The following is an 18,038-nucleotide window of genomic DNA, read 5'->3' as shown; positions in this document are numbered from 1 at the left end:
ACGAATGATTAACTGCCACGTAAGGGAATTCTATGGGGCCCACAGTTATTTTGCGTTTTAATTGCTCGTTTATAGCTTGTTGGTGTTACAAGTCGGAGCAGCGGATCCACGGAAAAAAAGGATCCGCAGGCACGACATCCCGATTTCCGCGTGGCAAATCACGCCCTACTTCCTGGGACGTAACAGCGGATCCGTTTCGAAAGATTTCATGTTTGGTCGTTTCCCCAGGTATGAAAACCGTTTCCCCTTATATATAAAATGTCGTCAATTCTGGTGTTGGATGCGTTGAGTCCACTTGCGCTCGCACGCTTTGCACGGTTCAAAGACTTTCTTCTAGTGGGTTCGGCATGGGCATCCACCCTCTTATAATGCAACCAATCGTCGGTGAAAGACCTACCAGCTAATTCCAAACATTGCTTCATGACTAGGATTAATATACCGATTAGAGGAATTCAAATAGTTTTTTTTTTTTTTTTTGAGATCTAACATTGCTTATGTTATGTTTAAATCATAAAAGAAAATGTTATGATTTTTGAATGAGAAATAGAATTTTATAAATGGATTATTTTAAGAGACAGACTCTTGAAGGATAATAGTTCTATATCAGGTTCTAAACTGGATAATAATTAAAAAACAAAATTTTAATTATAATTGATTTTGAATGCTTTAATTAGTCTGTGATTGGAGAGAGGTGGATGAATAAAGCATTAGGCGTCGAAAAAAATATTAAAAATATGTGATATGCTGAAATGAATGCATTTTTTAAGATTGATTTCATATTCATTGCTTTGCAGATCCACATGAACTATATCTAGTTTTGGGCAATAGATGGGTTATGGGCTACACCTAATCAAGCTTGGACTTGGACCTCGCTGGGAGTATGAGATGGAGAACCCATAAGTGACTTGTGTTGTTTCATAGCAACAACTTGTCTATCAATTTGGACTTTGATGTTGAACTTGATTGAAAATAAATTGCTATATGGAGGAGAGACTTTAACCAGAACATTTCGATATCAGTGATTGACTAGATGGATTCAAAGGTCGTCATTGATCTAATTAATTGCCCATTTTGGTTTATCAAGATTAGTTCTTGGTTATTAAATATGACTAATGAGATATTTAGGCCCTGTTTGGGGGAGCTATTGGCCTTATGTGAGCCTAATTTGGTCGACATGATTCATTTTTATGACAAGCTTGATGTTTGCTTGGCTTGGCTCTAAGCTTCAATTATTATATGATTACAAAATAATTTTGCCCAGCTAGGCTGATGATCTTGGATCTAGTTGTGATACCGAATCTTTGACTTATTACAGGCCATGCCCTTTGTCATGATTTCATAGCTTCATGGTGTAGAACTTTTTGTACCTTTGCCAAGCCAAGTTCAGTTTGTTGTCAAAATCAACAATTGTAATACCATGTTTAGTTCGTCGGAATAGATGGTGGATTTTTTTAGTAATTTTTATTCTACTGATATATATGTTTGGTAATTCATTTTGAATATGAAAATGTGTGAGGACCCGTGCGGGCGTGTGTTTAGTCCCACATCGGTTATTCGTTGGGTAGATCTTGGGTACTTATACAGGATCAAAGAACCCAAATAATAATTTCCGGCTAGCCATTTTGGGTAAGGTCCTGGGTTGTTACAAATGGTATCAGAGCAGACTCGGCCCATAACCTATGTGGATTAGGGGATACTGCAGCACGGATCCATCGGGGCTGACCACGGGCCAATCGTGGTGTTTGTGATTAGATTTGAATAGATTTGAACCTTTAGCCTGACGAGGACGTCAGGGCTTGAACGGGGGGAGTATGTGAGGACCCGTGTGGGCGTGTGTTTAGTCCCACATCGGTTATTCGCTGGGTAGATCTTGGGTACTTATGCAGGATCAAAGAACCCAAATAATAACTTCCGGCTAGCCATTTTGGGTAAGGTCCTGGATTGTTACAAAATGATAATTTCATCAAGAATTTGATTTTTATTAAAAAAAGGTAAAATTATATCTGATAAAGCACTTCGGTATTATGTAGCAAAAAAAAAGAAAAAAAAAGCACTTGGGTATTATTTCCCATATTGAATATGTGTTTAAGTAATAATAAAAATAAATATTCTTATATTACATGTTTATTAATATGAATTATGTTAAAGTGTATTATAATAATATACCATCCATTGTATAATGTGATGTTACGTATTATATTATTGTTATATTAGCTTTTAAATACCGGATTTTGATAATACTATAATTTTTACAATGTTAATAATGTTATTGTTGAATTAATGTTCGTGTTAATAATGTGATATTCTATATTAAATTATTGTTGTATTATTTCTAAATACCATTTCTTCACAATCTTACATTTTTTAATATGTTACTAATGCTATCATTAAATTAATATTTGTATTAATATTGTTGTAATAAGGTATCTTACTGGTAAGTGTAGTTTTTTTATTTTTGCGCGATATGTCATCTTCTATATTACGCATTTGTTTGACTTGTATGATAGATTTATTGCATTGGCTAATCAGCAGTTCGGTGTATAGAAAATCATGTGAAATTAGCAAATTCCACTTCTTGTATTTACCAATAAGTAAATGTAATTTAGGTTTGCTGCAAATTGACAATAAAGGAAAAATTTTCCACTCTAAGCCGTTTTGCATATGCCATGCATCTACAAAGTATGTAGTAGGTAAGTTTATTTTATTTTTTTTTAATAATTAACTAAGGCGGATGGATCATATCCGACGAGCATGGATACATCCAATAAAATTAAAAAAACAAAATATTTTGGAATGCTAATGGCAACTTTCTATTTTAGGTCCATAAGGTGGTATTGGAGTGACCGGCTACATAGATAAGTTCAGATTGCTAAAATTTCTGCTAACCTGTGTTCAAACAAATTTTTTTTATGAAGTAATCTGGCTACGTGATGGGAACTTGTCAAGTCTCGTTTTAACTTTTTTTTTTTTTTTTTGAAAAACCAATAAATTCAAATGAAACTAAGAGTGTGAAGCACTACCTAAGCCGGGTCTCATTTGGGTCCTCGTTTTAGGTCCGTATGCGAAGTGAAAAGAAGCCCATAAGCCCTAGCGAGAAAACCCTACCGACGACAGCAGAGTTCCAAGCTTCGAATTCGACCTTCCCATGGAGGAAGAATCCCAGTAACCAAAACCTCTCTCCGTCTCTCCTCGCAGCAGAAGAAGAAAAAAAATCCAGCAATGTTGACGACGATCCGAACCCTCCACCGCCGCCTCCCTCGCCGACTCCTCTCCCCCTCCTCCGCCCTCCCTTCCCTCCCCCACGCCGTCGCCGCCGTCTCCAGCGTTTCCGATCCCAGTCCCCTGGTCGGCAGCATTAGGGCCTCCTTCGCTCGGCTGTACTCCGCTTCCTCCGGCGGAGGCGATGGCGGGGGGAAGGACGACGCGTGGGACAGCGCCTGGGGCGGCTCCGACCAACCCCGATCTGATGGCGGCGACGGAGGAGGAGAACCAATCCCCGGCCTTGATTGGGGCGAGGTCTCCTCCTGGTCCACGGGCCTGACTCAGGAGCACTTCGATGGCGAGGCCGTCGGCCGCCAGGTCGCTCCCGAGAGCGAGAGCGAGAGCAAGGCGGTGGTGCGGGCGATGGATGAGGAAGATGAGATCTTGGGGGCGGTGGAGAAGGATAACAGGGAGAACAAGGCGTTCGTGGATGGGTGGGAGGATAGGATGATGAAGACCTACCAGCTTCTGAAGCAGGTGAGGGAGCCCGGGGCGAGGGGGGCTTATCTCAAGGACTCGGAGAAGGCGGAGATGTACCGGCTTCACAAGGAGAATCCCGAGGCGTACACGGTGGAACGGCTGGCGAAGGACTACAGGATCATGAGGCAGAGGGTGCATGCCATCCTGTGGTTGAAGGAGATGGAGGAGGAGGAGGAGAAGAAGCTAGGCCGGCCTTTGGACGACTCCGTTGAGATTTTGCTCGATAACTTTCCAGAGTAAGCCAGAAAATCCAGACTTTTGGGTTCATTTTATTTAGCTGCATGATTTGAGCATACATTTTCCTGTTATCGCTTTAAAATCTTATTCTTTCCTTTGGTTAAAAGATTACCTTTTGATAACATCACCAAAAGTGGGTGCATTCTTAGCTCATTTTGAGCTGAAAATGCTGATTTTGTGTGGGAACACTTGTCATATGCATTATGGTCATTTTGGTTCAGCAAGTACAAAAACAAATGCAATTGCTTTTATATTAGGTGTTGTTGTTAATGACTGAATTTGTTGCTTTTATAAATTATGATATTGGATGGATGTTAATGTAATGGAACAAGGTTTTGCCAGATGTATTTGACAAAAGGATTGTAATGACAGTGATGAAGTGAGAAGAGGAGTGGGGGTTATGAAGTGAGTTCCCTTGTCATCAAGTGCAATTATCAGTTATAGTTGAACTTATGGTAGTAGGAATGCATGACCTAGGATCCAACCTTAAACTTCCAAGCACTATGTGCTGAAGTAGGAACTGATATGCAATTAATTTGTTTATGAACCTTAGCATGGATGTTCCTGACATATGAAGAAAGAAAATTATGGGTTATGATAGGTTAAAAGGATAAGAAAACAAATTGCGTAAAGAATTATCTAATTATGTAAGTAGATGATGGGAAATATCAGTAGTCAGAGGATGTTTAATTTTTTTAGAAGAAGCTACTTTGACTCATAAGCTGGCTTAATTAATTACGTACTACTAGTCACTGTAAATCAACATTATCTTCCATCTTTCTAATTGTAAGGTTGAAAGTTGAACACAAAATTCTACAACACAATTTTATCTCCTTGGAAGTTATTGAGTTTGTATTAATCAACATTCTAGTTTGTTGTGTGTCTATTTTCTCTATTAAAACTTCTCAAGGTTGTTTTAACCAACATTCAGTTTATTACATGCCTATTTTCTCTCCAAAAAGCCTATTAGGGTTGTGTTAACCAACATTTCAGTTTACATATACCTATTTTGAGGCACAAAGTGCTGCTTGTTTTAGCTTAAAGGAAATGCAGTGATATTTTTTCTATAGCCTTATCAGGGCATACATTTGCTTGTTTAGGATACTGTATAAATTTAAGGTTGAAGGTGGTTGGTTTTAAGGGACTTGATGCAGATTGATAAGGCTCCTTTATAAAGATAATATGAAGATTACACAATCAAAGAATAATTTATGTCATATTGCAATTAAACGGTATATTAGAGGTAGATGTTTGGGAGGTAAACTGTAGTAATATGATGTTTAGATTTTAGAAGGATGTTGATAGAATTTTTGAAAGTTGGTTTGTGATATATGAGGAAGGTTTCAGGATTAAATTTTGATTGGCATTGTTGCAGAGAGATGACCTAGGCCTCATGCTTTGTTAGATTATAGTATCTAATTTAGAGTCTAAAATTGTTGCATGTTAGTATTGGTAGGTTCGAGGGTTAGCACATGCTTATATTGAAATAAGACTTGTATGAAGAGGAGGAATGTTTTTTAAAAAAAGAAGGCTGTTCTTGGCTTCTGATCAACATGATCAGTGTCTGAAATGATTTTGAATGCAATGAGCTCGTGCTGTCAATAGCCACTATGTGAATAGGGTGGCTTTTCTACCTAAGTGTGTGGGCAACCTGACTACTAGAGCTGCCCAGCTTGCTTGGGCTTGAGGCCTCTTGAGCGGGCCAAAAGTTTTGGCCTAGCAGGCTAAGTTGGCTTGCAAAAGAGGCCTGTTCAGCAAATGAGCTGGGCTCGAGTCAAAGTATTAAAGCTTGGCTCGGCCTTTTTTTTATTTTCTTGTATTATCTGTTTATGTTTGATGTATTTGTAGACTCAATAAATAATTGTCATTGATATGTAAATTTAATGGGATAATATACATATTGTAGGTTATTGGAAATATTTAATTTTTCATATTTTGTATTTTTTAGAAATATTTTAAGATATTTTTAAGCATTTTTTAAATTAAAAAAAGGGTCATGAAAATCGAGGCCTGGCCTATATCTCGTGTAAGAGTTGGGCTTGGGCTTGGAAGGTAGGCCCAGAGATTGGATCGGCCTAGGTCTGGGCCTAAGTAAATAGTGTTGACCTTTGGGCAAAACCCAGCCCAACCCGACTCATGAATACGTCTACTCATCACATAAGCACTTGCTGCTATCAGGACTCTAGGTCTGGTGTTAGTCTAAACACATAGTTGGACACTTGTGTCCTCTTATCCTAATCTTTATACGTGCATGCTTGCATGTAAACATGATGGTAAACTATCCGTCCTTTTGCCACAGTTGCGTTTTGATAAAAATATTAAGGAACTTATGAAAAGCATAGAACTAGAAGTTTTGCATGTATATATATTAATTAATTTATATTAACAAACACTATCTTCTTTATTAAATACACTTTCAGTGTTCCTCTAATAGTTTGTGAATGAAGGAAGAGATGTTCATAAAACCAACATTGTGAACCCATTTATCCAGACACTTAACTGGGTTATGTACTCCTTTCCCCTTGAGTCAATCGCATGTATCTACCATTCATCAAGAACCCTTGTTTTGATTTTTGTTGGATCAATGGGATGTTATGGGCACCTTATCAGGGGATGGGCGTATTATTTTTGGATGTGTTTTATGATTTTTGTAAATATTAATTGCTGTACTTTCATATTATGTTTTTTGGAAAATTTAAAATATCTATTTAGAACTTTAAATAATAACATTTTTATAAATAAAATGCAATATTATATATCTTCAGCCATCAGCCTGGCTATCTAGTTTTTTTTTTTTGGTTTGCCCAATCCATTTAATAGGTCATCTCTTGCTTTGGATGGCCTAGGTAGTTTGATAACCTTATATTGGGGTATAGAGATGGGATACTAATGATGTTCTCATTACAACCCTTCCATGATTCATTTTAGGCTCCTGCTTCTTATACGTTTTTATGACAATCTCCAATAATAAATCTATGGCTAGTGATTGGGGGTGTTGGGAGGATGAATGGTGTATGGTTTCCTATATTAGGCTTGCATGAAGAGAAAACTGAAGAAGCTTGTTGCTTAATTTTGATCTCTATGCTGTCAGTGTAATCATTACTAATTTAGTTCTATTAGGAGAATTCTTTCTTGCTAACATAAGAAGGGTTGGCCTCGTGGGATCCTATAGCCTAACTATTTGTGGTGGGAAATACAAGCCTCATGAATAACTTGCAAAAAATCGCTGACTGTCATACATAGGAATGCTCTTCTTTTTCGAGTGAAGGTTGAGTCCTTGGGGTCTTTTTTTTTTTTTTCAGTTTCTACCTTTTATAGTCTCTTTTGCCAGTGCTGGGACTCTTGATCCCACTGTTGATGAGAATGCTTCTATGCTTTTGGCTCAGATGCTACCCCCCAATGAGGCTCTGATTGTGGAGGATGTCAACTGCTTATGATATCGAGTCAGAAGTGTGGAAGGATAAGACCAAGGTTTTAATCAAAGTAACATTCGAAAGAACATTAAATCTTGGCCTGGTTATGATGCTTTTAATCCTTCTACTGTTGTCATCATGTTAAGGATAAGTATGCATTTTGTTCCTTGGACCATAGCTGTCATGTTGAGAGCCTGAAATATCTCCATCTTTATTTCTTCACAGTTTCTTATTACTTTTGGAAATCATGATTTCTACATCTAAAACAATGCTTAGAGTATGAGTTGGAGATCCTTGGGATCCTCCCCTTTTTTTTCATTTCATGTTTCTAAATTTGATTATAGGCTAGATTTTCAGGGTTGTGGCTTAAGATTTGTGGGCTTGCTTTAACTTTGTTATATATGATTTTGAGGTTGGTTAACGTGAGGAGACTATTGGAAGTTAAACTGGAAAATTTCATTTGTAATAGTGAAACTGGTGCTAAGCAAGTTATCTTCTTGATGGTTCTACTCACTTAGGGCCATGTTCAAGGATGAGGTGACCTAAGGTTCTGTTTCAAGAATGGGAGACATCATAGTCTACTCCTTTGCTTATAGTTCTTTTTGAAATGAACAGAAAAATTACAATCTTTTCATCATCTTTTCCATTGTGAGATTGCTAGAGCAAAGTCATCATATTCAGCATTCGTTGGGTATAAATGCTTCCAGGTAGCAATGATATGGGAACAAGCTATAGGTCTTCCGGGTAGCAACATGGAGCTTGAATACGCCTCTTATGACGCCATCGTGCAGGGGTACGACGGCTTAGCCTCAGAAGGCAATTTCTTGGATAAGGCTTTAAGGCGGCTTTCTAACCCTCGGCCTATCCGATTCCGTGCGGATTACCTCCCTTTTGTTTCTATCAAAGCCATCCAACCATATGAAAGCATTTGATCGTCGCGGTTTAACCGGTCAGGGTCTAGCACTAGACCTGAAAAGATAAGGGCTGCACTTCACGTTGATGTCGGCTATGCGCCTTTTGCATCAGATGACTCAGTTCACAGACCTAGTAATCTAAAGAAAGGAGGCGGATGTCCGGCTTCCCTCCTCCTAGTACCCTTACTTGGGCTTTGGTTGTCTGTCTTTTAGGCCGAAGAGGGAAGGTCAAAGTCTTCACTTGATGAGGCACTAATAGCGATACACATTCCCAGTGTCTCGATAGCATTCCTAGTTTTCGGACTCACAGGGGCCCTATTAAGCTGCGCAATCGCGCTTCTTTTGCCTTACTGCGTATCCAAACGAATAGATTGAAGAAGTCAAGTGGTTTAGTTGTTGTGCGTGCCGGAGGCCTATGGGGTAGTCGAGTTGCTTACGAGGGGTGTTGTATGCTAACGGCAATTACCTCTCAGGAAAGGGAGCCGCATAAAAAGAGACCCTAAACAGACTGTATTAAAGCAGCAGTCGGACTCCTTTCAAGAAAAGGTAGTTGAATGTGTTAGGCGAAGAGAATATAGCACGTAGAAGCTTATAGAGTCGGTAGTTCGATGGCTTAATACTTGCGAGAGATAGTTCTATAGCCCTTAGGATAAAGACATGACCATAGGATTTCATAGAAAGCGCCTTTGGGCTCCTCTAAAATACCCACCAAATTGTTTCTATTCATGTCAGGATTTCGCGCTGAGGAGGCCTTCGCTCCGTTGGGACGAGCTAGTCGAGATGTGGTGCCCAGTCACTCACATCGGTGAGGGTTGTGCTATGCCACCTGTCCTTACCCTGGGAGTACTGCTTTAGCAAAGCTAACGGTAGGTCAGACAGGTCTAGGACCATCCTTTCATAGGCTGGAGCAAACCTTGTGTTTACATAGCGCAGCCTTTTAGTTGCATGTTCAACCTAGGCAAGACCCTACTTGCTGGTTTATCCATCATCCAATCCACAATAAATTGGATGAAAGCCTGATACTTCTCACCTACTCAAACAAGATTGAAAACTACCATTCTGTCGAATCGGAAAAGGTTTCGAAGGGCGCAGAGATTCACGGGTAACTTTGGAGGGTGGGAAAGGAAGAGCTGGTGTGGTGCATCAAACGCCCTCACGCAACGCCACGCATAAGGAAGGGTGGCGAGTGGGAGAAAAATTCCTCCCCTTTCAAGAAGGGTGTGGATAGGGTCTATAGCCAAAAGACAGAAGCAACTGGGCAAGCAAATGTCGCTGCACAAAGAGCCATAGCGTAGCTCGAGCCAGAGCTTTTGAGTTTTCCAACTAAGTTCCAGTCCGCCAAGGAGTGTGAGTCTGGAACAGAGGCATCAAAAGCCGAACCATAACGACACAACACCACCTATTGTTTCAACCGTAGAGTCGACCGAAACAGAAGCCTTAGGCGAGATAGATAATGAAAGAAAGCACTGGACTTTTATTTCTCAAATACAAGAAAGTAGGCATAGATAATATTTAGTAAAACAAATCCACGGGGACCCCGTAAGGCATGGGTTTAATATCCTTAAAAGTAAGAATAGGTCGAGTTTTTTTTTTCTTTTCAAGGTAAGAGGTCAACTTAGAGCCAAGCAAGCTGACAAGCAAGCTTGCAAAGCAACCGAGGCAAGAGCGTGAAGCAGCTTTTCCCAAACCAAAGGATCTAGGTTCTCTTGAAACAAAATATCCTGATCTCTCAGCATTAGGCGATGTCTCAGTATCATTTGCATCCAAACCAGAATTTGACTCTGAAGAGGGACGACTCACTTTTCCATAATCACTCGACAAGTCGAATCCATATCATTAGAATAGAGGGCATAGGACTCTTTGCTTTGCCCTACTATGAACTAGGATCAGAAAAGGTTGGGTCATAACATAAATCTAAGTCTGTCATGGACTTGAAAAATATGAGCTCATATCACCATCCAATAGTGTCAAGTTTGGATTCAGATTATGATTTGGACTAGGTATGGCGTGGACTACGAATATAGTCCTCCCTTTTCCATTTCCATTGCCAAGGTTGGAACCAGCTAGCTGCTAATCAGCTGTTCATTCAATAATCTAAGCATAAGGATTCTTTGTTGTTTGATATATTAAATGTAACTACCATGATACACCATGTTGTACTCTGAGGAAATATAATTGCACTCCTGTTTTTGAATGTATTTCCTCTGCTGCATTTCTTTTCTTATAGGACAAGTTTAGAGAGGGACATATAAGAAGTATCAATACGAAAGCACACATATCAAAGACCTTCTATTATAAATAATACTGTATATTTAATTATTCTTCTACTTGATAGTCATCATTATTTATACAGGTTGAAGTTCAATGAGCATTCAAGTTCATCTTCTAACCTGTATGTGGTCAATATTACATAGACTGATGTTAGATGGATGTTCATATCCATATCCAGAAATTCTGGTTGGAGTATTGGGTTGTTAACCTCCATTTTCAACTGTAAATGGTATTCTATTTTTCTGATGTGCTTGATAAGAAGTGAAGCAATCTGTTGAATTGCCTGTCAATGCCGAGCAATAGAACAAAGGTTTGGTGGGATGTGTAGGCTCAGTAGGCTTAAAATGGATGCTTGCTGGGATAAAGGTTATATGTAATGCATTACCACTATAATATCAATGATATGAATCCATGCTTAAACTGTCTCTTTGGTGATCGAGAAACCTTTGGTGTTGCGTGTGGCATACTCTATCCAAAGTGTCCAACACCATTATTAATAAATCATTCTGGTGATACTAATTCTTATTGTGAAATGCCAAAATTCTAGATAAAGTTTGAGCCAAGTGCTAATTATTAATGATCAAGAAAATAACATATATTTTTTTTTAATGATCACCTCCATAGATATAGTGGTTCTTGGATTTAAATCTATGGCTTAAGTTCAGCAATTGATCGGACCTGGGGATTGATATACATTTAATTGATAATGTGAGTTATAGCATCATGGTGGGCTCTAAATCTTTAAGTAGCTATGGGGATAATAGTATTGTGGATCTTTCACTGATGTCATAAAGATATACAACAAATCAATGTGAATGAGCTCTCAAGAGCTCTTATATGTGTTCCATTTTACTTGAATGTACTAAATATCTTTGTTCGAGCAGGTATTGATAGTCGAGTATATACAAGGTAGAAGATCTATAAGAATGATAATCAAACTTCATAAGTTTTAGAACCAATGAGCTCAGAGTACCACATGCATAAATGAATGATGTAGGGGTATTTCTATGGTTTTTTGTAGTTACTTCGATGTGTTTGTGATTTTGATTAGAGCAATTAGGTCTAATTAGCATCTCAATGTAATAAATTGTGTTAGAGTTTGATGTATATTGAGCAATTAACCATAATTGAATAAGAGAAATTAGCACTATTTTTTCCTTCTCTTGATATTTTCGATTGGAAACTTTTCTTTCTGTTTACTACACTTATAGGAAATTTTTCTTTTTTTTTTTTGTTTTACATCAGTACTGCATAATATACAGAAGAATTATTGCAAACAAGTCGACCTTTTCTTTTATTCTCAGATCCAATTTAGGTTACTCATCTACTGAGTATGTAGGATTGGTGAAAGAATAGAGTTAACTTCTTGGTGTATTGCATACTAATTTCAAGAAGCACTTGGTGGTGCCTCTGTAACTTTAAGGCAATATTGTACAATGGACAGAGTTCTGATGCTGCTACTCCCCTTTATTAGAATATCAAGGGCATGATTAATCTGGTATTAGGATCTAGGTTGGTGTGTATCTTTGAAAATCGCCATATTTTTACACAAGGAATGAGATCCATCTTTAAATTGTTTATCATATCAATAATATATTTGCTGAAATAGTTTCTATATGTGGTGTTTCTTGTTTCCTCTTGTAGATTTTTCAATTCCCATGATACAGAATTCCATGTAGCTTCTCTTCCTTACAAACCTGACTTCAAGGTCATGCCTGAGGGCTGGGATGGCACCACAAGAGATCCTGATGAGGTTCTCTACGAGATCTCGATGAAGGAAGACCAGATGCTGTATGAAGAATTTGTTCAGCGGTTGAACTTCAACAAAAAGAAAGTAAGTAGTTTTATTTTCTCCCCTCTTTTGTACTTGTATTTAACTTGGTTAAACCAGTAGGCCGACATAAACCAGAACAGGTCACTTTACTTAAGCCAGTTGTTTTTAGCATAGTTAAACTAGTTGGTTGGCATAAACCAAAACAGTTCACTTTATTTGGAATTCATAACATGGAAGTATTTATGATGGAAATGAAGGTTATTTTTAAGATAAATCAAATAAATCATTTCTTATATGAAAAAATGATTAGGCCTTTGAGATTTTACTGATAAACATGCTGAGACAAGATCTGAATCAGCACAATTTAAGCTCAGCTGATCAGTCCCAGCTGATACCAAGTTAACTTGGAAATTGTTTTATGATTTTTTCAATTTCAATGTCATATTAAATGCACATGTGCCTGAATGAACATTCCTTGGCAATCCTTTTTGTTTCCTAAATATATGCTTCAATTAGTAAGTTTTTGTTGATTATATCTTGACGGGAGTTGTCTTGACACTGTTTTAGGAGGATTAGAGAAACTACCCAAGCAGTTTCTAGGTTGTCTGAACATGCTTTGAAGGCTAGCTTCCATTTTTTCTTTTTGTTGGAAGGTGGGAGAGAGGGAGGGATTACGGATGCAAAGGATAGCTTGCTAGAACACTTGGCCATGACAGTTTTGGCAAGGTCTTGAATGGATGGTACCTATTACCAGGCCCAACTATTGCAGTACTTGATAGGAAAGAGAAAATGATTCTCCTTTGTAAGGCTCCTACTTAGGCTGCCTGAGCTAACCCAACAGCAAGCCGAGCAGCTAGAGATGCATGAGCTGTTTACAATGTTGTTACCAAGAGCTAAAGATCTTCTTTTCTGAAGGATCTAGAGCTATATTTCTTTTCAATTTCTATTCAAGAGTTCCTATGTGTTTCCACGCCCTTTTTTTGAGACCTCAAAAAATAGTGATGGACAAATTCCTTGTCTTAGGAACACATAAAAAAGAAAGGATAATGGTAACTTTATTAGAGCTCCATCATGTACTATTTACTTAATACTTACAACCTAACACAAATGAGGTTCCTAGCAAAGTAGAGCAACCTATGTTAAGCCAAGAACATCTCCATTCGTATAGAAATGGTGGATGTAAGAATTCACAGCCGATCATGTCCTTCAAGTCACATGTTCCTTTCCACCATATTGTTTCAAACAAGGTTTTGTCATAACATTCCTTTAATTTTATTTCAAACTGGTATGAACTTGATTCAATGCGGGATCATGAAAGTTTGTGTGGACTTCAGGGATTTGAGTAAAGCTTGTCCGAAGGATGAATTCCCACTTCCTAATATGGACATGCTAATTGATAATATGATAGACTATTGGATGTTTTCCTTTATAGATGGCTCTGTCGGTTACGGATCCTCGCTGAAGCATAACCTAGAATTAGATCTTCTCATCTAAACGGATCCGGAACATACTGTTGGGAAGTGATTCAATCATTAAACCTTCATGAATCAATTTTTGTTCTTTCTTTCTAGGCAATCCCCTTGAAGTATCAAGTAATGAAGGAAGAGGTATATAACTCACTTTTCCTCTCTATTTCACAAATAGAAATTAAAGATAAAATTAGGATATAAGAGGAGGAGGAGGTGAAGCGGCTTACCTTCCTTTCATTTCAATATGGCTTGTGACTTTATCAGAATCAGAATTAGAAGTAAATTGGGATATTTCTTGAGGTATGCGAGCCCTAGATATTGGGTTCATAACTCATTTGTTGCTTGGTTCTGGTTAGTCTGCTTCCGAGCTCTCACTTTCAAATCAATCAATCAACCCATCAAGGTAACCCTTCTTTGAAACACTTTGGTATTGCTCCTAGATCAAAATACAAGTGATGAATCAGAGCACATGGAGTTATCTTATTAATTTCATGTAAAGAAAAAAATCTAGTGGAACAACTGATCTTTACATCAGCTAATGAAAGAGCCCAATGCAACTAAATGTATGTTAGGTCTTTGAACCAGTTCAAATCATTTTGATAATATTCAGTTTGATCTTTCTTATCAAGAAGGTCAAGGATTCAAGTCCATATTGACTTAATCCATTCTATTTTAGTTTAGTATAGTTCTATTTCCTCATTAGTATTTGTTTATAGACTGGCTAGTTGATTGGTCCAAAAGTATTACCACATGTTCATGTAATTATACAAGGATAGGAAAATAAAAAACAATAAAAAATAATAATTCATTCCAATAGATGTAATTAGTACTTGTCAAATCTCAGTAGGAGCCAGACATTCCATGCCAATCTGTCCAATCTGCTACCAGCAGGTGGTTCTCTCCAATCCAAGTTCTTCATTGATAGGCGGGTGTAATGATTCAGGATGTCGAGAGGAAGAAAGTTGGAACAAGTCCTAGCCGAGTTGCTCCATCTCTATTCAATCAACTGTATTGGCAAGGACCGAGTCCAATAAAGAAATCAATAAAGGCCTCTCTCACAAGAGATTATATTAGCAGTCTATTCCATTCTCTTTGGAAGGCTAGGCAAGTGGGAAACAACAAAGGCGGTCAGAGCCAGCCTAATTTATAGAATAGTGTAAGGTTAAGCGAAGAGCCATCTAGTAGGTCGCTTATCTTTCATTTCTGTCGAGCGAGGTAGGAGTAATCATCACTGATAAGAGTCACATTAGGGGTATAGGAAGCATGGTGGAATACAAAATCAGGGCAGGGGGCCTAGATACGTAACTGTTCAAGATATTATCTCACCACATTATGTTAAAAAATAGGTGACATGACACAATATATAGCTAACCTGACGGAACCAATTGATTTGTGTATTGGGTTACAAATCAAGAGAGATCACGGATGTCGTATGAAATTCGCTGAAATTTACTTTTGGGGGAGAGCAGGGGCATTGGTCATTTGGTTGAAGTTTGAATCTACGACATCGTTACATATGCATATATGACAATCAATTTGATAGTTGATTTCTGAACTGAGTGGTAGCTTAGTGGTAGCACCAACTTGCTTGTTTGCAAGGGTCAGGGGTTCGAGTCTCTTGAGAGGTGTAATCCCTCATTCGGCCCCAAATACTCTTCCAGGAAAAAAACCGGGCCTTATATTTCCAATGGGGCAGCCTCCTGATCTCAAAAAGAGAGAGAAAAAAGATAGTTGATTTACTATATTCTAATTAAGTGTTATTGTATCTCCAGCCTCTTGAATCTATATTCATTTAGTTTTCCATTTACTAACTGTTATCAACCATACCTATCATCTATTTTTCCATTTAGAGATCTGATGCTTGGACATGTTTGGATGCCCCATTGTTTTTCATACTTTAGATAAGAATAGAACAGTGGATTGTCTGATCGCCTGCTGGAAAAATAAATGGCTGTTTTCTGAAATAGTTGACAGTTGGAGACTGGGAAGGGGATCCTTGAGTATGCAGAGTCTAGTTCTAAGTTGACTGCTGTATGTGTGTGTGTGTGTTGATGAGGCTGGAGATTCTCTTTCTAAAGCAAGGACTTGTATTTACACCAGTAATTTAGATTTTAGTTAATGATTGATTGATCCAGTTTTAGTTTATGTTTGATTGATCCAGTCATGCTTTCCTTATATAACCTAACATAGCGTCCAGAAACATTTGTAGCAAGGCCAAAATTTCAGTCTATGCATCTATTATGTAGTGCATTATGTTTTAGTAGTAACTGTTAGTACAAAATGGAAATTTTGAAAGAAACAGCTTCAGAGAGGCACTACTAGCCTGTTCTCTCGCAATGTTAGTTTCTAAGCTTTTGGATTGAGGTTGGATAATGGAGGCATATTCTCTAGATAGTCTAATAGGATCCAATGCTTCCTTGAAAGAACTGGCAAATTAAACTTATCTATGATTCGTTTTGCATTGTTCTGAACCTTCTGCTCTCGGTAAAGCCTTTTCATCTTTTTCTCTTCTTTCTCCAGGTGGCTGGGGAGGTGAAATGCCACAAGTATAGCAGAAGGCGACCATCAGAAGGATGGAGTTTTACAATAGAGAAGATGGGTCCTCGTGGAAAACGTGGAGGTGGCGGTGGCTGGAAGTTTGTGAGCTTGCCTGATGGATCAAGTCGTGAATTGAATGATATGGAGAAAATGTATGTGAAGAGGGAGACTCCTAAGCGTCGGAGGAGAATTATCGCACCCTTTAAATAACTATAACAAAGTCTTAATTAGTAAGGGAAACCGCTACTGCTGCAATATTCCTGGAGATAAAAGTTTCTAGGAGCACACCTTTCTGAGTTGTAAACCACAACCCAATTTTAGCGCATGACCTGTTTGGAGGTCTAATATATGCTGCAATGGGAGGAAAAACTTCACTCTCAGAGTGGAACTCAAGGTCATTTTTGAGGGGTAGGCTGCAAAGTTTTTCAACTTGCATCTGATAATGTAAGTAAAATTTCGATGTTGTTTGATGGAAATCTTATGCTGACTGTAAGTTAAACCTCAATCATTTAATGCTCTCGAAGTCATTAAAACAGATTGTCTCCAGGGGGAAGAACTTTCTTGGCCAATTGTTATTGTAGCTTTTTTAAAAAATAAATTTGCTGTGCTTATCACTTCTGAATGACATCAACAAATTAATTGCAGTGCCATATTTTAGACAAACTGCTTTCAACCGTTTTTCTTTTTCTTTTTTGCCTTAGCAATTGTACAGGCAATCTTAATATTATTTCTATCAGTTTAGCAACCATTTTCCCATATTTTGGGTTGATTTTAAATTTGTGTGTCATCATCTGCTGTCAATTCAATGCCTGTTGTTCCATATTCGTTGTTTAGGTGCTCTCCTCCAACCCACTTTCCAAGACGATTCTGAAGCCATCATGTTTTATGAAAACCTTAGTATTGACGGTTCTTTTAGGCATTTTCTCTTGTGGTCTTATCTTAACTGAACTTCACACTCATCCACTATATCATGTTTTATAGCTTCTGCTCATTAATTTTCACTTTTCTATGATCTTTCAAAATTAGAGCATGGATGACTGGAAGTTAGGAAATGGTTTGAGTTTGGTGATCCTCAATATGCCATGATAAGCCATCAGTTATCTTCTTCTGGTGGAGTCTAATCGGCCAACTTCATCAATATTCAGTATTTTGTTGGTTTCTCAGCTTCTTAATCTTAGAATGGTGGGGGTTATACGTTGCTCTCTCAGTTCCTTGAGATTCTGAAAATGAACTTCATTTTTCTTTAACTAGTGAACTTATGCTTGCAAAATTTTCTACCAAAAAATATGATTGCAACATTTCAAGGATTTCCTTGTCTGTTCATGGCAACTCAAGATTTTCTACTCAGCATTTGGGCCCCTGCACATCATAGAAGGTGCAACGTCTAGATCAGCTGATTGAGGCATGCAGCGAGAGCAAAGACATGCGTGATTTCAGGACTTGATTGAATTTATCAATTGGCTCGAGCGGACATTAAAACCAAGTCCAAAGAAGTCCATTCATATGATAGCAGAACCGAATAATTCTTCTAACTACCAGCAGAGGTCCCATTGATAAAGTAAATAGAGAAGATATATAAACAAAAAAAATGTTCTTGATGGCTATATAAGTTGTTGTGCAAGTGAGTTGGCATTTTCGATTTAGATATTGGAGATCCAAGTAGACCTGCCTGCCTTCTTAG

At 38.1% G+C, this 18,038-nt stretch overlaps 1 protein-coding gene across 1 annotated transcript; it reads left to right on the top strand.

Moving 5' to 3' along the window:
- Window positions 1-3,019: 3,019 nt before the first annotated feature.
- LOC103698731 (protein GAMETE CELL DEFECTIVE 1, mitochondrial-like) lies at window positions 3,020-16,982 on the top strand. The gene is made up of 3 exons (XM_039118325.2): window positions 3,020-3,977; window positions 12,221-12,410; window positions 16,340-16,982. Exons 1-3 carry the CDS (start codon window positions 3,220-3,222, stop codon window positions 16,565-16,567), a joined length of 1,176 nt encoding a protein of 391 aa, XP_038974253.2. The 5' UTR covers window positions 3,020-3,219; the 3' UTR covers window positions 16,568-16,982.
- Window positions 16,983-18,038: the final 1,056 nt, after the last annotated feature.

This window comes from Phoenix dactylifera, chromosome 2, assembly GCF_051530095.1.
Source record: "Phoenix dactylifera cultivar Ajwa chromosome 2, Ajwa_hap1_PhDact_Kaust_v1.1, whole genome shotgun sequence".
Lineage (NCBI taxonomy): Eukaryota > Viridiplantae > Streptophyta > Magnoliopsida > Arecales > Arecaceae > Phoenix > Phoenix dactylifera.
This window is presented reverse-complemented; position numbering and strand designations above follow the sequence as displayed.